The sequence below is a fragment of the Balaenoptera physalus genome (assembly GCF_965194825.1).
Source record: "Balaenoptera physalus genome assembly, chromosome: 2".
In the NCBI taxonomy this organism is placed as follows: Eukaryota; Metazoa; Chordata; class Mammalia; order Artiodactyla; family Balaenopteridae; genus Balaenoptera; species Balaenoptera physalus.
Window position 1 is genome coordinate 85793413 of NC_138883.1, and position 27129 is coordinate 85820541.

At 40.2% G+C, this 27129-nt stretch overlaps 2 protein-coding genes and 1 pseudogene across 7 annotated transcripts in view; 1 reads left to right on the top strand and 2 right to left on the bottom strand.

Annotated features, from left to right (window-relative positions):
* Positions 1-11292, bottom strand: part of VPS39 (VPS39 subunit of HOPS complex) — a 50185-nt gene extending 38893 nt beyond the window's left edge. The window contains exons 1-2 of the mRNA XM_082453087.1: positions 11065-11292; positions 3676-3741 (exon numbers count right to left, since the gene is read on the bottom strand). Coding sequence (XP_082309213.1) covers positions 3676-3741; positions 11065-11137 — 139 coding nt within the window. The 5' untranslated portion in view covers positions 11138-11292. The remainder of the gene's footprint in view (positions 1-3675; positions 3742-11064) is intronic.
* A 1756-nt stretch (positions 11293-13048) lies between these two features.
* TMEM87A (transmembrane protein 87A) overlaps positions 13049-27129 on the bottom strand; it is a gene marked incomplete at its 5' end in the record, with an annotated part of 44333 nt that continues 30252 nt past the window's right edge. For 3 of the 5 annotated variants that reach the window (XM_082453102.1, XM_082453101.1, XM_082453104.1), the window contains 5 exons: positions 13049-14311; positions 16591-16621; positions 17172-17227; positions 18853-18914; positions 19336-19409. In XM_082453102.1, coding sequence (XP_082309228.1) covers positions 14270-14311; positions 16591-16621; positions 17172-17227; positions 18853-18914; positions 19336-19409 — 265 coding nt within the window. In that variant the 3' untranslated portion in view covers positions 13049-14269. The remainder of the gene's footprint in view (positions 14312-16590; positions 16622-17171; positions 17228-18852; positions 18915-19335; positions 19410-27129) is intronic. The other 2 variants (XM_082453107.1, XM_082453103.1) reach the window with 1 other exon arrangement.
* LOC309655621 (COP9 signalosome complex subunit 7a pseudogene) lies at positions 19733-26666 on the top strand (annotated as a pseudogene). Its single transcript has 2 exons — positions 19733-19745; positions 24332-26666. The product of its transcript is annotated as a COP9 signalosome complex subunit 7a pseudogene (transcript).

Genomic DNA, 27129 nt, shown 5'->3' on the forward strand with positions numbered 1-27129 from the left:
AGCCCGTGCTCCACAACAAGAGAAGCCACCACAATGAGAAGCCTGCTCACCGCAATGAAGAGTAGCCCCCGCTCGCCGCAACTAGAGAAAGCCCGCACACAGCAACGAAGACCCAACACAGCCAAAAATAAATAAATAAAATTAATAAATTTATTTAAATAAAAAAATAAAACTGTAGCCCACTAAGTTCTCGGCGCGTGGCACCCTCTCGCCTGCCCGCTTATAAGCCTCACAAGTATCCTATTCTAATAAATCAATTCTTATCTATCGCTTTGCCTCTCGATGAATTCTTTCTGCGCTGAGACATAAAGAACTGGAGCTCCTCGGAGCCTCCCAAAATGCCATCTAGTGGTTTCAGTTCGGAATATCTCAAATTTAGAAACCCAGTTAGTTCTACGGCTAATTCATGGAGGCCCAGGTCTACTTCTGGCCCATAAACAGACCAGAGCTGGTCCAGAACTGAACTGTTCTCTAAGGGTATAGGGAGAAGTGAAGTCTCTAATCAGTTTGATTTCCTAATTATCTAAGGTAGGTTAATATTGCTATTCAAGTTACTTGTGGGGAAACTGAGGAAGATTAACTAACTTGTCAAAGGTTACAGGGTGAATTGGTCACAGGGCAAGGAACAGTTGGCACCAGGGTTCCAAGTCAGATTAACATTAATATTACCAGTTTCAGTCTATACTATGTTGAAAAGTTTATTTTTATAGTTTAGTTTTCAATTCCTTACCACTTATACAGAAATGATACATTAAACAAGTTACTTTATCAGAGTATTTAGTATTTGATGGCACAAAGAACTGATTATCTCTTGGGATAAGAATATTAGGCTCTCTTTATCTCCCTGCTTTGCACGTCATCTGAGCCCGCAGTAGACAGTCAAAACACAGTTGTTGAAAGCTGAATAAAACCAAAGCCAGGCTGAATTTTTAAATTACAGACTGGGTTAATGACACAGAATACAAATATTCTGGCTCTGAGAACTAAAATTTAAAGCAAGGGCCAGCAAAGTACTGCCTGGGGTCAAATCCAGTCCTCCACTTGTTTTCATAAATACGCTTTACTGGTACACAGCCACACCCATTCATTTACATACTGTCTACAGCTGCTCTTTTGCTACAGTACCAGAGTACAGTAGTCACGACAGAGATGTTATGACCTGCAAAGCCTAAAACATTTACTATTTGTGTAAGTCGATAAGGTAGAGGGTACCCGGAGAAAGAGAACCAGTCATGGTTTTCTTGACATAAGAGAAGCCATTTTTGGCCTAAGCCATTTTGTGAGCTAAGCCTGGCCACAGTGCTTGTCCTTGGACAGATCTTAGTAATAACGATCTTAAGGGAACAAAAGAACAAATCTTTATCAGGCAAGAGAAGTAACAATAGCAAAGATAACAAATCAGGTGAAAAGACTCCCAGTGCTGTTTCGGTGGTAAAGATTAGCCTGGCTTTCTTGAGATTTTGCAGAATTTAACCCCCTCTAAGGTGCTCAACCACCAGATCAACTGGAACCTAAGGGATGATGATGTTGACCTTTTCAGACCCTCAGTGTCCAGTGCGTGCTAGACCTCGAGAGGAGGTAGAAGCTAAGGAGAAGCTCTCACTTTCACTCTCTGCTCTCAGATCAAGCAGGCAGCAGCTCTGATACGGAAGCTATGGACACCACACCTCCTTCCCAGGCTGTCACTTCACTCAGCTAAAGCTTGGACTCTCAACTACCCAAGGCCCTTCATGAACATGCATGGACCCTTAGCTTAAAAACTTCCCCAACTTTGCTGTTTGGGGAGACACTGCTTTGAGAAAGATCCCTAGTGTTTTCCTTACTTGCTGCAAGTAATAAATCCTTCCTTCTCCCACTCTCTGCCTTGGTTGTGTCTTTTGGCTCAACACCCACTAAGAGGCGAACCCAGTTTTCAGGTAACATTTAGTCCTTTTTTTGGAACAAGTTGGCTGACTCCTGATTTAAAGGAAAGTTGAAAAACTTAGAAATGAAATACAGTAAGTTCCCTACGTACGAACCTTCCAAGTTGCGAACTTTCGAAGATGCGAATGCATGTTCAATCAACGTCAGGCGTGAGTGAAATTGCAGCTTGTCCTCCTATTGTGTTAGCTGAGTACCTAGGCTAACTTTGTTGGACACCTAGGCTAACTTTGTTGGACTTACGAACGGGCTGCCAGAATGGAACTTGTTCGTATGTAGGGGACTTACTGTAAACCCTGTTTTGATCTTCTGGTTTCTCTTCTTATCCCACCACAGAACCTGACCAGGTACCTTCCTCCCTCCCTATTGCACCAGTGAAGGGTAGCAGAATATGCCACCCCAAAATATGCTACTCTGGCACAAGGATTATTTTGAGTTGAAGGTAACTGAGAAGAAGCAGATACAAGAAAAGCTCTCGGCTCTCTGCCATCTGCCAAAGAGCAAGACACAAATTTACAAAGGTGCCTCCCCTCTCCTCTCTACCAAGGACAATATTTAGTCAATTTAGAGACAACTAGAGACCCATATCAGTCCACAGACTGCACCAGAGGAATCTACATAACAAACATCTCCAATTAGTTCCCTCATATATTTGCCTTCCCATAATTTGCCACTGTAGAAACTCAAAGTCCTTTTCCTTTGTCTTGTTGCTTCTCTGATTTACAGGTCCCCATACAATCAACCTAAGATGGGTAGAGTTAAAAGGAATTTTTTTCTCCTTTACACCAGTAAGATACTCTTTTTTCCCCCAATATGTTACCCTTGCTACAGGTTCCAAAGAGAAGGCTCTATTTCCACACTTACATTAAGCTATTCACTATGATAAGTTATATATTAGGTTGAAAGCTAGGAAATTTTGTTTTTTTCTAATACAGCCAAATAATGACAATTTCATATGGTTCAACCTACTCTGGCATTAACAGCTGACTTCTATACTCTGTAGCTCCAGGGTATAATATCCAAACACATCAATTTTCCACAGAGAACACAAATAAAACTAGGAAAAGGGAGCAACGTACTTTTTTCCCCATTAGAGGGCACTCTAACAGAATAAACGTCAAATACTTTTAGTTATTATTCTACATTTTTACTGACAAAGAAATAATTTGATTAAAGTTTTAGTTTTCAAAGTCCTTGCATCTGACCCCAACAATTTTGTGAGATGCTTTATGGAAGAGGAAACTGACATTGGAAAGGACCTACTCACAGTCACGTGACTGGGGAGAAGTAAAACCTGACTCAAGCCCAGGCCCCCTCTGTCCTAGTCCGTCCCACAGAAGTTTAACAAGACCTTTAACATCAAGGGCTCCTAATTTTTTTTCCCTACTACCATACCATTTACATGAGAATTTTACTCCCATTAGTAATATTTCTTATTTCTGGCATGAGTCTCCAAGAAGTGAGAAGGGAAAAAATATCTAGCCCCACTTCCCAGATGGGGGTAGGGAAATACAGTCTGAAAAAAAGAGAAAACCCTGGAGATTGTCACAAGTTTCTCCCCACTTTTCCACTGCACTACCACCAACCCCCAGTCACTCTTTTAACGGTCAACTTTTAGTATATGTGCTGCTGAAGCAAGCACTCTTTTAATGGTCCAGGAATCACTGATTTTACAGTGTATACATATCTTTTTTTTTTTTTTTTTACATGAGTAGTAAGCCGCCTTGTACTTTGTTCTGAAAAGCTGCCACTTACCAACATCCTTCCGAATCCTATAGAGAAGAAGATGACCTTGTTTCGTTCCAACAAGCAGCCATTCCTCTGGAAAAGAAAAGGACCATCAGCTTTAGTAAGGCCCTATTTCTTTAGCTGGAGCTTATAATCAGAAATCAAAGGGTTGAGAAAATGAGTTGCTTTTGATAGTAGGTGTTTTGCAAAACTAAGGAATGTTTATAGTCAAGAAATGTTTGAGGGACTTCCCTGGCAGTCCAGTGGTTAAGACTGCACTTCCACTGCAGGGGGCACAGGTTCGATCCCTAGTCGGGGAACTGAGATCCCACATGCCGTGCCGTGCAGCCAAAAAAAAGAAGAAATGTTTGAGAATCAACTAATTGAAAAAATATTTATTGAACTAGGTGAGACATATTAGAGAATGAAAAATGTCCCTGGCTTCATTGTTTCAAAATGAAACTGACCAAAAATTTGATGGAAGTTTATAAAATCATAAAATGGGTAGTATAAACATAAAACTAGATATCTAATCACAGAAATAACAGCTAAAAGGCATCCTTTGAAGGTTTGATGATTTTACTTTAGGAAAAATAAGAAGTGCCATAGCATATTAAACTTACAGAATTCATTATCTCAAAAGATGGTCTAACAGATAATAATAAGTGTTGCCAAAGATGTGAAGAAACTGGAACACTCACACATTGTTGGCAGGAAAATAAAATGGTGCAGCCCTTTGAAAAACAGTCTGATAGTTCCATAAAAGACTAAACATAGAGTTACCATATGACCCAGCAATTCCACGCATGGGCATACACACAACAGAAATGAAAACATATGTCCACACAAAAACTTGTACATAAATGTTCATAGGAGTATTATTCACAATAGCCAAAAGGTGGAAACAACCCAAGTATCCATCAACTGATGAATGGATAAACAAAATGTGGCATATCTATACAATGGACTATTAGACAGCCATTAAAAGGAATGAAGTGCTGATATATGCTATAATAGGAATGGATCTGACAACATTATGCTAAATAAAAGAAGCTAGACAAAAAAGGCTACCTATTGCATGATTCTATTACATGAAATGTCCTGGATAGGCAAATCTAGAGACAGAAAGATTAGTGGTTGCCTAGGGCTTGTAGGCTTAGGAAAATGGGGCCAGTGGGATTGGGGAAAAAGAAACGGGGTTTCTTTTTAGGGTGATGAAAATGTTCTAAAATTGTGGCAATACTTGCACAACTCTGTGAATGTACTAAAAACCACTGAATTGTACACTTTAAATGGGTGAATTGTATGGTATATGGATTACATCTCAATAAAGCTCTTATTTAAAATTTAAAAAAAAGATGGTCTAGGCCAGTGGTTCTTAAACTTTGGTGTGTATCAGAATTATTTGGGGATTTATTAAAACAGATTGCTAGGCCCTGCCCTCAAGTTTCTGATTCAGTAGGTCTGGAAGTGGGCCTGGGGATCTGCATTTCTAACAAGTCCCCAGGTGATGCTGATGCTGTTTGTTCAGGGGCAGCATTTTGGGAGACATCGGGCTAGGCTAAAAGGCAAAAGGTTCTGAAAGGACTTAAATAATTACCCTGACGGATTTATATTAAATCACTAAGGGAAGTTAAGCATGTACTTCCTCAGCTTTTTGAGGTTGTAACAGTCACTTATTCCTTTCATAAACTCTTGATCTTTTGCAAAATAAAATATTAGATAATGACATAAATAGATAAAGTTTATTGAGCATGCATTGTGTTCCAGGAAATGCTAAGCACTTATCATAGGTTATAACAACTATCCTTTGGCTTATGTCCTTTGCTTAAATCCCCATTTTATAGATGAGGAAGTTGAGGCCTAGGGGATAGGTAATTTGTCCAGAGTCACACATGTAGTAAGATATGTGTAGCAGGGGCAGGATTCCAACTCCAGTCTGTCTGACCCTTAACCTCATGTTACAATGCACTTACTAAGGCATCCCATCTCAAAAGAATAGGTGTCGGCCAGAGGCTGTCTGAAAGACAATGGTTATGTTTATAAAAACAGGTCAGGAGCCACATCAGGAACATTTCTCCAGGTTGATGTCCTTAGTCTTCCAGAAAAAGATAGTGACTCTGTCCTCTTCTGGGTTTTAAAGTAAAGGCAGAGCACAGAAAGTAAGACACAGTGTGCTCTCAATGACATAAGTGGAAATCAGAAATAACACCAGCTCCAGTGGAACACTGGTGATTTATGTCGGAGCAGAACATGGTGAAAAAAAAAAAGAATTCAGTTCACAATGCTTGCTTTGCAAACGATATTATGTTTAGAACTTTACTTATAGATATCACTGTATTGAGCAAGTGAAAATATTAAAGTTGATTTTTAGGACACCCACTAATATTTCAAATACAAATAAAACGAAGTAGAATCTTTTTTAATTCACTTATAACATACGGAAAAATCTATAGCAAAAAGGCCACCATAATGTTCACCATCTTCCCCAACCTCTCCACTGTGACCCCCAAGCCCCTGCCAGTTCCTATTTTTCTTTACCTCTTTCAGCAGCTTTGTCTCCCACTCTGGTCTGCAAAGCCTATCAATTTTACCTCTACAAGGTACCCGGCAACAGCCCTCCCCCAGAGTCTCTCCAGGGACCCCTCAGCTGGTCTCACTCTATGTTTCCTTCCATGTTTGCTATCTGTTTGCTATCTGTTACCTTAGAGCATAGCTCCGACGTTGTCACACCGGGGCTTAAAAAAATCCTCATGAAGCTGTACTACCAAAATATGAAGCCAAACTCCTAAGTATGACTTTTAAGAGTCTGCTTTCCATTTTTATTGAAATGTTTATTTGCCAATAGATGTTTCTATCAAATGTCTACTCTATTGGTCATGAAATGGAATCAGACAAATTCACTGAAATTAAAAAAAAATTTTTAATTGAAATTTTATTTGACCTTTCTCAAGCATTCCTTTGGAAATGCTGAGGAAAATGCATTTCTCATACATGCAAAGTATTGTAACAGCTTTCTTTTAACTAGTAAAAGCACCACACACATACTCATTCCTAATCCTCAAACTCATAAGGAAAAACAGTGGGGACTTCCCTGGTGGCGTGGTGATTAAGAATCCGCCTGCCAATGCAGGGGACACGGGTTCGATCCCTGGTCCACGAAGATCCCACATGCCGGAGCAACTAAGCCCGTGCGCCACAACTACTGAAGCCCACACGCCTAAAGCCCGTGCTCCACTGCAATGAGAAGCCCGCAATGAGAAGCCCACGCACGGCAATGAAGAGTAGCCCCCGCTCGCTGCAACTAGAGAGAGCCCATGGGCACCAATGAAGACCCAATACAGCCAAAAATAAATAAGTTAATTCAATTTATTAAAAAAGAAAAGAAAAACAGTGTATCACCCAGAGGTAATGATGGCACAGAGCTCTGAAGAGGCTTGATTTGGTTACAGACGTCAGTGGGGGCTCAGGTGGCCAGAGGACCTGACCCAGGCTGGCCTGTGCACACTCCGTGTCATCATATAATACAGCCACACACACAAAACACAGAAAATGAAAAGCCTGCAGAGCAGGCAGAGCATGGGGTAGACAGTCCCTTCTGAGACTCAACACTGCACATCAGAAAGTGGAACACACTACACAAACGGGTAACACACGCAAAAACAAACAGGAGTCAGCCCTAGAAAATTCCTGATGGCCTAATCCTAAGCCACAAGGTTAGACATGATTCCTCCTGGGAAGGAAGGTAGAGCCCTCTAGCTCACAATTACCCTAGTGAAGCTCCATCCAACGTTGCAACCCAGTCCAAACTCATGTGATAAACAACCGCTGCTGAACACAGCAGGGAGTACACAGACGAACAGGGTAGTGGGCACTTCTCTTCTTTGGGTCATACGGCAAAGAACAGTGTTTCTCAAAGCATCAGCCCCTGTTTAGCTGCATCAGAATCACTTGGACTTACTAAAAATGCACATTCCTGAGCCCTGGTCCCAGAGATTCTGATGCAATGATTCTGCAGTGGTGCCCCGAAATCTGCATTTTTTAATTCAATTTTTTAATTACATGAGAGATTTATCTAGTTCCAAAGCTAAAACTATGAGAAGTCCCTCCTTATCCACTTCCCCCTGTTCTCTTCCTTCTGCTATACGTAACCATTCTAATCATTCTTGATTTATTTTTCCATTGTTTCTTTGCAAAATATAAATAAAAATGATTGGGTATGCACACACACAGACACACACACACACACACACCCTACATTTTTTACAGGCTCTGAATATACATCAAAGTTTGAGAAACAGGCTCCAGAATCAGACATGATTTACTGGATGTGACCTTGGAAAAACTACTTAAATTTTCAGGTTCTTCTTCTGCAAAATGGAGTTGTTATTATTTCATAAATGCTTAATACAGATTAGTACTCAGTAATGGAAGCCATTATTACTATTAATTAATTAAACAAATATTTAATATCCAAAGTATCCATTATGAGTCAGGAACTGTTCTAGGCACTGCAAATAAACCTATGTACAAAACTAAGTTACAGCTCTGAAGAAATTTATATTCTAATATGGAATGAGAGGGACAATAATAACATATAAAATAGCATTAGGTGGCAATCCGTGAAAGAAGATAAGGCTGAGTAAAAGAGTAGCACATTGGTGGATGTGGCATTTTCTTTTATATAGAATAGTTAGGGAAGGTCTTGCAGATTTATGTGACATTTCAGCAAATGAAACGAGGAATGAGCCATATAATACCTAGGACAAGAGAGTGTCAGGCAGAGGAAACAGCAAGTGCAAAGGCCCTGAGATAGTTACATGCTTTTGTGCTCATGGAACAAGGAAGACAGTGTAACTAGTATCAGAAAGGAGCAAGGGATAAGAACATAGGGGATAAAATCAGGGACGTAACCAGAGGCCTGATCATGACAGGTGTTGTGATGACAGGTGTTGTTATTTTAGTTGTGATGTGAAGCTACTGGAGGGTTTTGAGCAGAGGAGAGATGCAATTAGAGTAAGTTTTCAAAGGATCACCCTACCTCTGTGTGGCTAAAATACTGCAAATGGCACAATGGCAAACCCAGGGTAATCAGTCAGAAGGCTACTACAGTAATTCAGATGAGAGAGACTGGTGTCTTCATCAGCAGTAGTTAACAGTAGAGACGGAGAGAAGTGACCGGATTGTGGAATTTTTCAGGAGGTGGAGCAGACAAGATTTGCTGATGGATTGGATGTGGTGTATAAGAGAATAAGAGAAGTCAAGAACAATTCCAATGATTTTGGCCTTAGCCAAATGGGCAAACAGAAATGCCATATGCTGAGCTATGGGATACAGGGGGACAGGCATGTTTTGAAATCAAGAACTGTTTTGGCCATGCAACCAGATATCCAAATGAAGATGCTGAAGAGGCAGCTGGATTCTACAACTACAGAGTTTCAGGAGAAGTCAACATCATCATCAGTATTTTCCTCATTTCCATATCCCAGTAGATGGATTATGGTGGCTCTATGACATCTTCCAGCTCCAATATTGTCTGGCTCTCCAGAAGCCTGGAGGTTCCTGGATGAACTTTCAGCCTAAGGTCACGGTATAGATAGAAGGGGTAACAACTAGAAATAGCAATATTTATTGCTGGTAAAGTCTGAAAATAAAGTAGTTTTGAGGCACAAGGCAGTAAATGGCCTCTTGTAGCCAATACCTATCACAGCATCCTAGTAGGCAATGAGCGTTTCTCCTGTTTGCTTGGAGATCAGGCAGACCGAAAGCTACCTACCATTTCAAAAACTGTATTTCTGGAAAGCACAGGTTCAGGGAATCTTCACTGACACAAACCAGAGTTGGTGAAAGAGACTGAGATATGTGTACTGCTAGACCCACAGCGTATCAGAGTCAAGGATTCTGACAAGCTAAGTACAGTGTGATAAGTAGCTGCATCCATCCTTTTCAGAAGTATATGTCCGAGGCTGAGTGGAATACCCCTCCCTCTATGTTCCCATGATAGGCAGCATATGCCTCTAGTATCATTTATCTTGCATCGTAATCTGTTCATATTTCTTTGCCTGCCACTGTGTGTCCTAGGAGCACAGGCATTGTTTCTTATTCATCCTTGTATTCCTGTCTCTGGCAGAGAGACTGGTCCATGTAGGCACTTAATACATACTTGACGAAGAAACAGGAGAATGAGCCCCTTTGTGCTGAGTGTCAGGTCTTTCATTTTTTCAATTTCTTTATTTCTCCTCTATTTATTTTTAATTTTTACTGAGAGCATTTAATGACAGAAAAATGGAGGTTTTCTTGAGACATCTGGAGGAAGCAGGATTCTCTCCTTAACCCTAGGACAGCTTGCTGTGGAGGTGTGACTTTAAAGAGGCCCAGAGCTAAACAACAAGGTCCTACTGTAGAGAACAGGGAACTATATTCAATATCCTGTGATAAACCATAATGGAAAAGAATATGAAAAATAATGTATATATATAACTAAATCACTTTGCTGTACAGTAGAAATTAACACAACATTGTAAATCAACTATACTTGAATAAAATTAAAAAAAAAAAAAACAGAGGTCCAGGGCTGCTAAAGGTTGGGGTGGTGGTGAGGGGCACACGTTAATAAGAAGATCTAGAGTGAAAACACCTTACTGAAAAGGATGTGAAGAACTCTGACTAGGTGGCACTGTCCACAGATAATGAATAGGACACCGGCTTCCACCAGGCCCATCATGGGTACCTGGCTCAATATAGGATCTGATTGAGGGTTCTGAGCCACCTTTTTATGGCCCTTGATTTCTAGGGCCCGGACATTAACTTGATTTCTAGGACCTGGACATTAACAGGAAAGACTGAAATTACTTCTGTTTGGTCTTTGGTTATCAGACACACACTCACAGATAGGAGCATAATGTTCGTAGTTAAGAGTCAAGGTTTATTTCAGAAACCATTTGTATTGTGGAGCAGAGAAGAGATACCTGACCCTGCTTTCTGCACTGGCCAATCTCAAAAGGATCATGCAAGTTTTTATGGGTTAGGTTTCATGACAGCCTGGAATGATGCTCTTCTACCTAGAAGAGCTAGGCAACTTGGACATTTTGACTATAAGGCAATCAACCACTTGGCTAGATTAAGAGTGGAGAGTAACAAGTTAGCTACAGTAATTAGAAGTAAGCGATGAGTGATCACTAAGGGGGAAAAGACATAGCTGTTAACTTGTTCAATGCAAAAAACAAACAAACAAACCATCAAAAGCAAACAGCTTCACCACCCTCGCTGTCAACAAGGCTCTGCCCTCCCTCATCCTAAGCCCCTCTCGGACGGCGTTCGACCGGAGTCCACACAGCCAGACTCCCGTCCACTTCCCTAGCCTCCTGAAAGGTCGCAGCCACTCCCGCGCTGACCCCGCCTGGCCCCTCGGCTCACCCCAGGCAGCCAGACAGTCGATCTGCAGAGGCAGCTTTTCTAGGATCGGCACCGGTTCAAAGGCGTCGTGCATGGCGGCGGGCGGAGTCGCCGCCGCAGTCTCACCCGGACTGTGCCAGGTCGGGTGTGGGGCCGGAATCAGGCCAAGGGAAGAACCGGGACCCCCGCTACTGGCTCTTGGGCGATAGAACCATCATCAACACCGGACTTCCTGCAGAGCCAAGCCCGCCCCTTCCGCAACCGAAGCCCCGCCCCTTCCGCCCCCGGTTCCTAGTGTACCCTCGAGGAATGCACTGGTGATTGGGACCGCGTTTCACCCTGGACCGACCTTCTCCATTGTGGAGTGCGAGTGGCCGTGGGCTTAACAAGAAGGAAAAAGGATTTTAATCTTAGAACTGTCTTGGGCAGCATAGGGTGGTGAAGAATTCAGGCTTTGGTGTCAGTTAGACCTGGGATGGAGACGTACCATTTAGGAAATGAGCTAAGTAGCTGTGGCGTTTAACAATCCCTAGAAGCCTTAGTTTCCTTATCTGCAAAATGATGGTAGTGTTGTGTACCTACCTAACGTGTGAGCGCTTAGCAACGCCTGACAATCTAAGCACTCAAAGGTAGTTTTAGTATTACCATTAAAAACCCAGCTAGTTCGAGTACCTTACCCTTGTATTTTACGGGTTGGTCTAGGCCTGTGGTTCTCAAAGTGTGGTCCCTAGATCAGCATCACCTGGGAACTTGTTAGAAAGGCAATCTCAGACCTCATTCCAGCCTTATTGACTCAAAAACTGTGGAGTGGGGAGTCCAGCAGTCATTTAATAAGTCCCCAAGGAGAGTCCATGAACTTTAAAGTTTGAGAACCGATGCAAGAATGATCTGTATCTGGCAGTTTAGCCCCAAGAAAACAGTAAGCATGTCATAAAATTAAGCATTTGGTTTAAAGCAAAATGTAAAAGAAAAAAGGAGTGAGTCTACGATGTAAGGTGTTAAAGAACAAAAACAAAAACCCACCAGCCCTGGTCAGTTTATTTTTATAGTCTCTTCATCTGTAAATTAGGAATACTGTCCCATCTTTATCAAATGCTGTTTCTGATAATCAAATGAAATATTTTCAAGTAGTAAGAAACACAAAAATTGCTAAACAAATCTTGTGGCTGGTTTTCACCACAGAAACTGAACAACTTGAAAATTTAGAATTACCAGCTGCTGTGCTAGAAGGCCGAATACCTTGTAGTTCCAGACCCAAGGACCAAGATCAAAATAAACAATGTAAACTCTAAGGTAACAGGTCAATGTGATACTATAAATTCCTTCTGAACCTTTTCTAGGAACTGATACACTATAACCAATCAAAGTAACACAAGCCATAAGAGAAAGCAGAAAGAATAATCAACCTATAGAATTTGTGCTATACACTCCTGCTTAAAACAACAGGTTCTTGGGAATTCCCAGGCGGTCCAGTGGTTAGGACTCGGCACTTTCACTGCCATGGCCCAGGTTCAATTCCTGGTAGGGGAACTAAGATCCTGCAAGCCACATGGCATGGCCGGGGTGGGTTGTTTTTTTTTTTTTTTTTTACCTAGTCTCAAGTTAATATCTAACAAGTCTCGAAAAATATTTGACCAACTATCCTGCTGCATTATGACTACTATTCACTTGCTAAGTTTCAGTGTGGAAGAACAGAAGCACACGAAGTTAATACCAGCCTTTTGTGAATGCGTTAACCTGAGAATAGTCATTTCTTCATATTGTTTCTTAGAGATACTATCTAGGTGATTTTTTTTTGTTACTCACCATACCAAACAGCTATAGAGAAATGTTACATAAATGTTTAACACTTTAGTGAAGATTGTAGTAGTGTGGTCACTGGTTTGAACAGAAAGTAAGACAACATAGAATAAAAACCATGGAAGGAAAATTCTACAAGAGAGAGTTTGGGAGAAAGAAGGGTCTTTAAAGAAAGTCTGGAAAAAAAGTGAGAAAAAGATACCAATTTTGTTAAAATTTTTTAATATTAAAAAGTGGCATGAACTTTCTATGTAGAACAAAAAATCTTGGGAAGGCAAAATTGGACAAAATCATTCAAACAAATATAGTGCTTCAAATGAATCCCATCACCTTGTGATGTTTCTTATAAACCATCCATCCCTAAACCAACACCAGATACAAGAACAGTCGATCCTAAAGAATGAGCAGCAGTCCAGGGCCCCCACACTATTCCATGCAGAAAAAACTGTTTACGCCAGAAGGACCTGTTTCCTTTGTATTAGCTCCTGCTTCTGAAGCATTATAATCCCTTTAACAGGGTGCTCACGCACATGCACTTACGATGGATGGAGTGCCCTGCTGCATCTAGTGCAACACCCAGTAAAAGGCATGAAGGCAAGCAAAGCATTGCCTACGACTCTGCAATGCTGCCCTTGAAGGCTTACAAAACAGTAGTTAAAAGTTCTGGAGTGTGCACCACATTGCCAGCAATGGGATGTGTCACAATAGCAGATGTCAAAAGAGTTAAGCTAATATTTCTCTCTAAAGTATATCTGAAATAGAAAAATCTTTAATATACACCGTTTGTAAACAAAATTGCACTTGATTTTGCTTTTTCAAATGATCTAAATCACACTGTAACAGTCTCTCTCTCTTTTTTTTTGGTTGTTCTTTTAATCATTGTTAGAACCATGGCTCCTTAACGCAGAAGGACTCCTTTTTCTCAAAACTACCTCTGCAAGATTTAACCTTGGCTTCCCAGGAAATGCAAAGATAATTAACAATTTCCCCCATCACCTATGTAACTCCCTAAATAAATAAAAATTACAGGCAGTTGCTCCTGGATATTACTTATTATGGTGTTGATGTCACAGTTCTTCAGAATATGTTAAATTTTTTAGTTTGACAGATTAAACAATTTAAACATTATAGAAGGTTTAGGAACAACATACACAAGTTGCATAAACATCCATGTCAGGGTGTGGGAGGGAAAGGGGCATCAATGCTGCAAATAAAAAACTTGTAGATTTTTCTCATCCTATGACCTTGTTTTCAATACAATGTTCTCCTTGTTCCAACACCTCTCGCCAGCTCCAATGCACAAAGATCAAGGAACAGATCAGGATGTCATTGCCTCCTTTAATCCCATGGAGCAGTGTAAAGACTGACACAGAAGCTGATCTCTTCCCAGATGCTAGCCATCTTCAGCTGCAAATCTTCCCATTCTTTACTCCATTTTGGACCTTTCAAAGTGCGTGATCATTCGTTCCTAGGGGGAAAAAGGTTATGCTAAGTATATTGATTTTAAATGCTCTACATTCCAAATATCTTTTCCAAAGGTGATCACACACACATTTTCTATAATTACTTGCTTATGTTCATTAAATATTTAGAGCAATGATTCCTAACCATCTATAACGATTTTGAAACACACAGATGTCCAAGTCCCAAGATTAACTGAAGCAAAACCTCTAGGCTTCTGGACAACAAACCACAAATCAAAGGGAACTGTATATTTTAGAGTCACTTAAGCTTTAATAAAAATGTGTACCTCCTCTGATTCAGGAATTTAGCTTAATGAAATAGTCAAGGATGTGGGCAAAGATTTAGCCACTAGCATCTCTACTGCAACACTCAGAATTACAACAAAATACTAGAAAGAATTAAGTGTCCAAAAATATAGGACTGTATAAACAAACTATAGTATATCCTTACAATGAAATATACTGATTAAAATTAACATTTGATGAAAAAGTTCTAGAGATCTGTTGCACAGCAATGTGCATATAAGTCAACACTTTGCACTTGAGAAAGTTTAGAATGGTAGATTTTACATGTTTTTCACCATAATTTTTTAAAATCATGTAAAAAAATTACATTTGACTATAAGATAGTATTTATAGTATGCCATTTCAATTGAGAAAATTAATGTAATACTATTAAATTTCACAGTAATTACATAGTAATTTTACCTTAGAGTATTTTTTCATTTTTCCTTTGCTTCATTTGCTAAGTACCTATCACAAATTTATCCCAAACTCTGACAGAACTGTAAATCCCTTTTCAATATGATCAATTACATCAGATTATCTACCCTTTTCATGTTTTTTTCCTTAGAAATACTTGTCCCTGAAGCTCTCTGTTCTCCCACTCCATTCCGGACTAGCTGTTCTCCAAACTTGTTGCCCAGCTGTCACACTCTGAGAATTTCTTACATCATCCTAGGAATTTATCCCTGCCTCTCTGTGTCGGATCCTTTACTTCCTGAATCCGAAGTCTTTCTCTTTTTAGTTCCCTCATTTTATGAATAACATTCTCTACTCTTTCCTGAGAAAGCACACATAGGATGTCAATTATTTTAGTTTTTGCATGACTGAAAAACATCTTTGTTTTACCCTTATGTTGATAGTTGAGTACAGAATTCTAGTTTGAAAATAATTTTTCTCAGAATTCAAAGACATTGTTCTATATCTTCTAGCTTCCAACATTGTTGAAGAGTCTGATGCTGTTTTGATTCCTAGTCCTTTATTTGTTTCTCTTTTAATTCATTTAAGTTCTTTTTCAGTTCTTGAATCATTTTTTCACACAGGAAAATATAAACAGATGAAGTCAGTGCCACCAAAAGTACTACAATAAACCCATATTCCCATAAATGGCACAACTGGGTTTCACATACTCAGCCTCCTCTGGCTGAAATATGCGTGTCTGGAGAGCTGGAGCCAATGGGATACCCTGAAGGCAAACTGTTAGCAGAAGATGGCTCCCAAGAGAAAGATCTAGGAACTGCAGAATATACCACAAAAAGCAAAGCCTTGTCTGAAAGGTAGAGTTCTCAATTATCTCAATGCATGCAACAGCTAAGGAATCTGACACTGTGTACTGCACCACACAGCAGGTCAGTGAGAAGTGAACAAACCATTTTTTAGCAGTCAATCCAACAAAGTAAGTCACAATTGGGCAGAGGCTTTTAAAAGGCTTTCTGAAATCATGACTCTAGAATAACCTAAACATTCAGAACATGTCTAGAAGTGGTTTCCATGAACTCAGACTGCAATTATTACATAAAACCTCATGTGAAATCTTCTAGATAAAGTGTATGGAGCCATATTAAAAGACTAATAATCAACATAAACATTAGAGGTACTAATTATCCTTATTATCTGGAGGACAGTGACACAGATAACACTGTATAGTAGGTAACTTAAAATAACTTTTCTTTATTATTTTTCCCTAGACTAGATAAGGGTTAAATTTGGATTTCTTAAAGACAAAGGAATTAGTGGAAGAGTATGGTACTGGCTACCCAATTTAAACAAAGACATTCTCAAGTCTGACCACACTTTGTAAGAAATAAAAGGGGGACATGTACAGAAAGGAAACATTCTTGAATATTTTAGTTATAGTATTAGTATTTCTCTTTTCATCCTTTGTCAACTATACCAACTATAGTTCATCAGTCCATTACCGAGTCATATAAATAAATCTCCTTGAACAAAAGACTTAAGCCACCAGACCCATAGTTTATGTGCATATGATTTGATTACTAACCTCATCTGAATCCAGAAGGGCTGGAAGTGCTCTGCAGAGAGAAAAACAAACTAAACGATGTAAAATAAAGCCATAAATGGTTCAAAAAGGACAGTGGAATAATGACTACAATTTAAAGTTTTTGTAACTACCTAAGATTTGCATCCCATTGAAGACATTTCAGGAAAAGAAAAAGCAAATACAAAAAAAAAAAAAAAAAAAAGAATCACAGTTACTAGAATTGTATGGTCTTTAATAGGAACAATGTTTAATTAAAATTACAGGCATGGAAAGGAACCCAAAAATTCCAAAAGGATTATCCCACTGATTTTAGGAAGACCTACAGCTAAATCTTCCTGAGCAGAAATGTCATCTGAATGAATAATCTGGATTATTTTTGTTTGTATATCATTCCTGGTCTTTATTTTCTAACATCTTTTTAATATTTTTAATACTTTAAATTATTTCAGTAATTTAACCTTTTACTTCTAGAGTTAACTCAAGCATTCTCATTACTATGCTCTTCAGCTCATTCATTTAAAATAATAAAAGTAATACTAACTGTGAAAAAGGATTCTTGTGGTAATGATTCAAAAACTTACACATCTGTCACAGATGAAGGAACATTCTCTTCTACCCACTTTAAATCATCTTCCTGCTGAGAACATAAAAATGCCAGATGTTACCAAAATGCACCAAAATATACATCTCAAGTAACGATCTAAAGAGGCCTCAATTTAGTCTTTTGTCACTGTGAACTAGTATATTCACATAACAGGACAAATAACAGAAAAGTCAAATAATTTAATTTAAAAAACTAAACTATATGAACGAAATATAAAATGATATCCTACATCCCTAAACGCTTTCTTCTCAGTAGTCTAATACCTAGAGTTTTTGCTTCATGTAAGCTTTGCTCCTTAAAACTGAGATAAATTCTAAAGCCCTTTTAAATGCAGAGTGAATGCACAGTTCTTAAGGAAAAAAAAGCTGACTGAAAAACTCTTGATTTTTTTTAAAAATTGAAGTATACAGTTGATTTACAATGCTGTGTTAATTTCCACCGTGCAGCAAAGTGATTCAGTTATACACATATATATTCTTTTTCATATTCTTTTCCATTATGGTTTATCACAGGATTTAAAAAAAAAATTTTATTGGAGTATAGTTGATTTACAATCTTGTGTTAGTTTCAGGTGTACAGCAAAGTGAATCAGTTATACATATACATATATCCACTCTTTTTTAGATTCTTTTCCCATATAGGTCATTACAGAGTATTGAGTAGCATTCCCTGTGCTATAGAGTAGGTCCTTGTTGTTTATCCATCCTATATATAATAGTTTGCATCTGCTAATCCCAGACTCCCAATCCTTCCCTCCCCAACCCCCAGCCTTGACGACCACAAGTCTGTTCTCTATGTCTATGAGTCTTTTTGTTTTGTAGATAGGTTCATTTGTATCATATTTTAGATTCCACATATAAGTGATATCATATGGTATTTGTCTTTCTCTTTCTGACTTACTTCACTTAGTATGATAGAGATTAAGTCCATCCATGTTGCTACAAATGGCATTATTTCATTCTTTTTTATGGCTGAGAGTATTCTGTGGTATATATGTACCACATCCTCTTTATTCATTCATCTGTTGATGGACATTTAGGCTGTTTCCATGTCTTGGCTATTGTGAACAGTGCTGCTATGGACATAGGGGTGCATGTATCTTTTTGAATTACAGTTTTGTCCAGATATATGCCCAGGAGTAGGATTGCTGGATCATATGACAACTCTATTTTTAGTTTTTTGAGGAACCGCCATACTGTTTTCCATAGTGGCTGCACCAGCTTACATTCCCACCAATAGTGTAGGAGAGTTCCCTTTTCTCCATACCCTCTCCAGCATTTGTTATTTGTAGACTTTTTTTTTTGTAGACTTTTTAATGACGGCCATTCTGACCGGTGTGAGGTGATACCTCACTGTAGTTTTGAAAAAATCTTCATCTTTACTACAAAAAAGATCACCTTAGATTATTAACGGGGCTATGATTTCATTGATGAAAACCATTAAACAGAACCATCAGAATGGTCTGGAACCTTTTCAGGACATAGCAGCAAACCATCTAGTTAAAAGATTACTAGGTCCTAGACAGAATCTCTTGCTATCTCTGTTTTTAAAAATGTTAATTATAGCATAGGTAAAAAATCATTAAGGCCTGTACATAACTGCTGAGCTCCACCAAGGGCCAGAGGACAGGGAAAAAAAAAAAAAGAAGTCATACTTACTGCTTTGTTTAATTTACTATTTCCATTTGGTTCTTGTTTGGTACTTCTCATTTTCATTCCTTCTGTAGAAGAAAAAAAACAACAGACTGGTTAACTAGGTCAGTAGACCAGCACTGATAGCAAAAATGGATTCAGAGCTTTATTTTAAGCTTATTGACACTAAATTATACTACAGATAAGTTTCTCCATCTTTACATTTATGCTGGAAAGTTCAAAGTCAAGTTTTCAGCTCATCTCTAGCAAGTAAACTGGACATTTAATGTGCCATTATTTACTGAACATGGTTTCATCTAAAGATTCATACCCTTACTTTTGCTTCTCCCTAACTTCACCACATATCAAACTGAAGAACATGTTGTAAAAGAATAAATACATGCATCAAAGTCTCTTGATTTTGATACTCAAAATGTTATACTTCCTTTACTCTATTTCTAAAAACCAGAAAAGAATATTTAAAGCACAAAAGGTGAATTTTATCACTACCAAAGCTTTCTTTCAGCATAGGTTCCTTTTGTTCATCCTCCTCCTCTTCCTCAGACAATGGTGAAAAGGCAAACCTGACAGAACAAAGGTAGAACAGAAGGAAAAAATTAGAAAACTAAAAAAACTACTCCACTATCTGGATTTTACACGACTAATTATTGAAACCTCAATTATAGTCATTCATTACATCAGTTTAGTGAATAATAAAGTAATTCTTTCCCTTCAGAAAGCTCTCAATTGCCGCTATTAACAAGAGAGAAGCAGGACAGTATCATATTTATGAGTGCAGGCTCAGCCACGGACTACTTGTGACCTTACACAATTTACCTATTCTCTCTGTGCCCTAGGTTCCTCATCTGTAGATGGGAATAATAACAGAACATTACTCATAGAGGTAATGAAAAAAGCAGGTAAGTCATTTCAAATAGAGTGCTTAGAACAATACCTCACAGTAAGCACTCAATAAACGTTCACTTATAAGCATATGTATCACACAGGGGTAAGTAAATTCTCTTGTAATTCAAAATTTCAGACTTCAAATTGGTAGTTATGATTTGGAAAGCCTGATCTTGTTGTGTTCCAAGTAATTTAAAATCTCAATTTCTAAGTGGGGAGCTGAGAAGATGAAGGCCTGATCTGGAATATCTGTTATCTTTCCTTCGCAACTTACAAGAGATTCAGCAAAGCAGCTACCAGATAGGTAACTCCTGGAATGCTTTAGCTTTGAACTCATTCTGCACTTTCCATTTTACTGTTGCCTATTATTTTCACTCTACTTTGTTTTAAAATCACCCTTACGTGATAAAAAAACTCCTTATAAGCTAGGAATAATAGGGAACCTGATAAAGGGTAACTAACACAAATTCACAGTAAATATCAAAGTCAATGTGATCCTTGAGATACATTTATTTTAAAGTCAGCATAAGATGAAGAGGTCCACTCTCATTTCCTCTATTCAATATTATACAGGAAGGCCTAGCGAACACAAGAATCAGAAATGAGACAGGAAAACTATTAATTTGAGATAATAACCAATCTAATGAGAAAATCTAGAAATTATTAGAACAAGGTAACACAGGAGAGTTGATGGATGTGATATACAAAAATCAATAGCATTCCTACATAATTGGAAAAGCCTAAATTATTATTTTAAAAGAGGTTGCATCCATAAGATCCACAAAGGTTTTTAAAAAACACATTTAAAGTTACAAAACATAACTGAGGCATTGAAAGGACTGAAAAACGGAGAGAGAACACACTCAAGGATGGAATGATCAAAAAGATACAAAATTTCCCTAATTAATCCATTAAGCTTAATTAGATTCCAATCAAAATCTCATAAGGTTTTCCCAGAATTAAACAAATAAGCTAATTTTTTTTTTTTTAAAAGCAAAGACCCAATAACAAAGTATATTTTTTAAAAAGAAGATTAAGGGGGAGGGTGGTTTAGGCCCTGGAGATACAAGATTTATCAGGAAGCTAAAATAATAAAGATTAAGACAATGTGCTGCTGAGCAGGATCAGAGCAAAAGAGACAAGAGAACCTATAATCAAACATACTCTTTATGAATGAAAGCTCAACTGTGAAATTTTTTTTTAAATTAATTAATTTATTTATTTATTTATTTATGGCTGTGTTGGGTCTTTGTTTCTGTGCGAGGGCTTTCTCTAGTTGTGGCAAGAGGGGGCCACTCCTCATCGCGGTGCGCGGGCCTCTCACTATCGCGGCCTCTCTTGTTGCGGAGCACAGGCTCCAGACGCGCAGGCTCAGTAATTGTGGCTCACGGGCCCAGCTGCTCCGCGGCATGTGGGATCTCCCCAGACCAGGGCTCGAACCCGTGTCCCCTGCATTGGCAGGCAGATTCTCAACCACTGTGCCACCAGGGAAGCCCAACTGTGAAATTTTTAAAAAAATTACAGAAGAACTTTATGATTTCACCTCAAGGTAGGAAATAATTTTCTTAGAACACAAAATGTATAATCTGTGAAGGAAAAAAAATGACAAATTTGACTCCACATTTTTGAGTTTTCCTATAACCAAAAACATCACTAAAAAAAAAAGTTCAAAGATAATCAAACTAGGAGAAAACATCTGGAATACTTGAACACTGGAAATATCTGGAACATTGGCATCTAAAATATATTAGGAATTCCTACAAATCAATACAAAAATGATCAATAAGGCAATAAAAAAATAAGCCAAAGATATAAAAAGCTGATTGACATAACTGACAGTAAACATATAAGAGACATAAAAAGTTAACTCAGTCTTAAATGCAAATAAAAGTAACACTGGATATTGACGCTCATCCATCAGATCTGCAAAAATTAAATAAAATAATGGGAGTGTAGAAGGAGGGAAGAGGAAAGAGAGCCTCATACCACTGTTGGTAGATATGCAATTTGTTTCAGATTTTTTTTGGAATACAATCTGGTCATACTTTAAAAATTACAAATACACATACCCTTTAACCCAGCAATCTCAAGGCCACTCACTATATGTACTGAGCATCTGCTATGTGCCAGTGTGTAGTGAAAATATAACCTTGTGTACACAAAGAGAGGACTGGTTTTGCCCATGACTACTGGGAGGTGACCTCTATGCCCCTGGCATGTCCTGCCTGATGGGAGTGTCTCTGGTCACCCAGTTTGGCTCTGGCCACAGGACAGTCTAACAGCGTGACTTGTGACAAGGTCTCTGGGGCACACAATATCACTTCCGGCCTCTAGAGGAACTAGCAACTAAAGATAAGCCTGACCTCCAGGCCCTCCCTGGAGACTGAAGTTCAGCCACACAGATAGTAGGTGATCGAGCCCCAGTAAAATCTCTGGACACCAAAGGCTCGGGTGAGTCTCCCTTGGTTGGCAAAACTCAGTGTGTACTGTCACACACTGCAACCAGGAGGAGGGAACACCGTCTGTGACTCCATGGGAGCAGACAACTGGAAATGCTGCATTTGGACCCCTCCTGAACTCTGTACTGTAAGTCTCTCCCCTTGGCCGATTTTAATTTTTATCCTTTTTCTGTAATAAACTATAGCCATCAACATAACAGCTTTCAGTGAATTCTGAGTCCTTTTAGTGAATAATCAAACCTGAGATGGTTTTGCAAACCCTTGAACTCACAACTGTGTATCAGAAGTGAGGACAGTCTTATAGAGACCATTCCCTCAGATTTTGCAGCTTGGCTAACTCCATGTAGCCAGGAATAGTTCTTGGCCTTCATGGAACTTACATCTGGTTTGAGGGGTGGGGGATAGGAAGAGAAGATAGATAGTAAGTAATAAATAAAGTATATAGATTTTAGAAGATAATAAGTGCAATGAGAGAAAAAAATGAGGCATAGGGGTATTCGAGTGTATAAAAATAAATGTACGTAACCAAGCAAGACCCTATAGGACCTTCCTGGGATTACCCCTCCTCCCTGGCCCCAAAACCTCTGCCTGTCTTTTGTCTGTAGAAAAACTTTAGCTTCCTAGGCCTTCCCCGAGTTCCAAAGAATAAATTTAATCAGAGAAATGAGAAAATGCAGAAGCAAAGGAAAACAGTCAAGCAAAACAAAATAATAATAGTTTAGCCATTAAACAAAGTCAAGGACCTTTAGCTCCTCCTTAAGGGCTATGGATAATATCCTGAGCCATATCCTTTGAGCTGTTTTGCCGATACTGAAACCCCCACCAGGTGGAAGAAGTTAACTGTGTGCTGCCAAAAGCCTGTAGATCCCAGACTGGTTAGAACCAGAAGGCTGATGGGATTACCTCACCTCTAACCAATCAGAAGAATGTCTACAAGCTGATCATGCACCCCACACCCCTGCTCCCTCACTCTGTCTTTAAAAACCTTTCCCTGAAGGGAAGGGAAAGGGAAGTCCCTAAACCTTTGCTCTAAGTACAACTGTATGCTGAGTCTCATGAGTCCTTTTAAACATATGTGGTCTTGGGCTTCCCTGGTGGCGCAGTGGTTAAGAATCTGCCTGCCAATGCAGGGGACACGGGTTCAAGCCCTGGTCCGGGAAGATCCCACATGCCGCGGAGCAACTAAGCCCGTGCGCCACAACTACTGAGCCTGTGCTCTAGAGCCCGTGAGTCACAACTACAGAGCCTGCATGCCACAACTACTGAAGCCCACGCTCCTAGAGCCCGTGCTCCACAGCAAGAGAAGCCACTGCAATGAGAAGCACGTGCACTGCAACGAAGAGTAGCCCCCGCTCGCTGCAACTAGAGAAAGCTGGCACACAGCAACGAAGACCCAACACAGCCAAAAATAAATAAAATAGATACATTAAAAAAAAAAAAAAAAAAGTGATCTTGGGGACCCTAAAACAACCAAACTGGAAATAGTCCAAATGCCCATCAACAGGGAAACAAGTTAATTATAGTTAACTTGTTAATAGTTATAGTTAATTATTAACTATACTACATCTATACTATGTAATATAATGCCATCCATGAAAATAATGAGTTTAATTTAAACCAGTTGTCTTGGAAGGCATTTCCACAATGCACTGCTGAGTGAGTAAAAGAAGATTCCATATTTGAACACGGAACAAAATGTGGCAGGATACATCACATTAGGCTGTTAACAATGGAGTTATAGGGAGTGGGCACAATGTTTTTTAAAAAAGGAGAAAGGAAGAGGAGACATAAAGCAAAAAAAAATTTTTAAAGACTAAAGAAAGGGAAAAACTTTATGTATAGATATAGCTAGCAAATGAACAGAAGATCAATAGATCAGTGTAGAGGGAGGTGGCAGGAAAGGCTGGGAACAGCTGCTGAAGTGACAGAGCAGTGGCCCCACGCAGTGTGCTGGAAGACGAACCGTCCAGGTAGTGGCCTGCAGAGTCTGACCCAGAGTATGATGGGGCATCAGCAGGAGGCCACAGTCCCTAGGCTGCCTCTTTAAGGGACGGGGTGGAGCCACGTGGAAGCTCCACACTTCCTGAGCCCAGGTCCCCTCAGTTCAGTGAAGCCATGAGTGCTGAGATGAAGGTGACAAGCCAAGGGGGCAGCACTGGCCACAGTCATCCACAGGTGCTGCAGGCCCCTGGTGTGTACACTGCTGGATACGCCTAATATTAGAGAGGTGGCTGAGAGGGACTTTGCTTCCACATTCCACATTTCGGCTGCTCACAGTGTTTGCTTACAGGACACATGCTGACCACTTAGCTGAAGCCCAGAATCTTCCTCCACTCACAGAGGCTCAGAAGGATAAGTTTTGACATCTATCAATCGTCACCCTGGCTGCCAAAGTCAAGTGTATCCTATATGCAGTACCACTGGAGGCCCCTGTCCTGCAGAACATGTGGCATCTGGAAGACCCTGTCATTGAGGCCGTGTACGCTGACGTGATTTGCCTCCCTCAACCAGCCCAACCAGAGACTGGAGGTTGACATCCAGCACCAGGACCTCAGTGCCACTGCCTGAATCCCGCAGGAGTGGTGTGTGGGCGGCAAAGTGGTGCTGTCAGGCACTGAGGAGCAGGTGAGCCATGCAGCCACATCTCAGGACCCTGAGCAACACGTGACTGAGCTGAGGGAACCAACTCCTGGCACCAACCAGTGCCAGCCCAGCGAGAAAGCTTCAAAGGGCAAGGGGCTCTGAGGGAGCGCCAAGATTTGGTCCAGGTTGAACTGACAGGACTGTCATTTCTTCCCTGGGACTGTGGGGTCCCAGCTATCCGCCTGCCCCTTAGGAGTCCTCAGAGAACTTTCCTGTGCCCCTGACCAGCTGATAATCCTAGGTTCATGACCCTTCACCTCCCTTCTTCTCTCCCCGACTCCCAAGGGAGGAGGCAAGTACAAGTCATGTTTTTGTTGGTACTTTTTGTTTTATGTGACTTTCTTTCTTTTCTTTTTCCCCTTTTCTCTCTTTTTAAAATAAATTTATTTATTTATTTATTTTTGTCTGCATTGGGTCTTCATTGCTACATGCGGGCTTTCTCTAGCTGCGTTGAGCGGAGGCTACTCTTCGTTGCGGTGCGAGGGAGTCTCATTGTGGCGGCTTCTCTTATTGCAGAGCATGGGCTCTAGGCAGGCAGCCTTCAGCAGTTGTGGCGTGCGGGCTCAGTAGTTGTGGCTCACGGGCTCCAGAGCACAGGCTCACTAGTTGTGGCGCACGGGTTTAGTTGTTCCGCGGCATGTGGGGTCTTCCCAGACCAGGAGTTGAACCTGTGTCCAATGCATTGGCAGGCGGATTCTTAACCACTGCGCCACCAGGGAAGTCCTGTATGTAACTTTCTTATGTGTGCCATTGTTCCCTCCTCCTCCCTGCCATGCTCTCTCCCCTGTTTCTTTAGGAGCCAGCATCTGTCCCTGTTTATTATATGTCACTGAGTAGGCGGGGCTGCTATGTCCTCAGCATAACCCACGTGTGTTCCTTCTCCCACCACCCCAGCCCTGCATACCTAACCCCCAGCTCCTACTCCCTGCCCCCAGGCTATTTGGGGAGCATCTGAAGAGCCACAGGGCTCCCACCTTAATTCCCATCCTGAGAGTTCTGGGAGCCCGCCTGCCTTTCTAGGAGTCACTGATGAAAGTCTAGGACACTTTCAACCCAGAATCCTGTCACACTGCTGTTGTTTCCTTTCCTCTTTCCTGCCCTTGGGTCCTGGGAATGCTACTGCTTTGATGACTCCATGGCCTAAGGGCAGCTGTTTCTTGAGCTGTTGTGAGATGGTTCATTCTTGGCCCTGGCTATCTTAGAAGGCCTGATGGCAATCCTGGAAGGATTTATACTTCCTTTTGTGAGTTTGGTGGGGAAGGGCAGGGGATATATTGTAATAAAAAGAGTATATATAAATATATCTATATATAACACGACAGAAATAAATCTGCAAGAGGTCTATCTACAAAAAAAAAAAAAAAAAAAGATTAATGTAAAGGAGGGTCACAAGACCCTTAGTTATACCATCTCATCCTTTTCCTTCTTCGGTGGTATAGTTGCATAATATAAGCTCTTAACTGTCTAAAAGCACACGAAGAGGGGGGAAAAAAGAAGGGAAACAAAGGCATGGCTAATAACAAAATAAAGATGGCCAATTCGTAAATAACTGAGATTTGCCTATAGTTAGACAAAGCAAATTCACATGTTGATTTTTATTCCATAGTTAGTCACTTAAGTTTTCATTTTACCTTCTCTGTTGTTACAAAATAAGCTGAGCTACCGACTATAGAAATTGTTCTTTCCTTCTGGACGCTAGATAGGTGAGACTCTCATTACAATTGTCACAATCTATCTACCTCCCTTATTTACCCATACAAATACTTATATTAACAGAAGATGTCAGAACTGAAAGGGACCTCATATCAATAGGTATCAATTCCCCCCCTTTTTTTTTTTAAATTAATTTGTTTATTTATTTATGGCTGTGTTGGGTCTTCATTTCTGTGCGAGGGCTTTCTCTAGTTGCGGCAAGCAGGGGCCACTCTTCATCGCGGTGCGCGGGCCTCTCACCATCGCGGCCTCACTTGTTGCAGAGCACAGGCTCCAGACGCGCAGGCTCAGTAATTGTGACTCACGGGCCTAGTTGCTCCGCGGCGTGTGGGATCCTCCCAGACCAGGGCTCGAACCCATGTCCCCTGCATTAGCAGGCAGACTCTCAACCACTGCGCCACCAGGGAAGCACCCCCCCCTCTTTTATGAAGAGGAAACTAAGGTTCAGAGAGGTGAAAAGAGGCAGCATGCCAAAAAACACAACTCAAATTAATAGGAGAGCTGAGACATGAACCCAATTTCCTGAGTCCAGACCCAATGAGTATTGTTTCCATTACATGATACGGCCCTGACAGTGTCACTC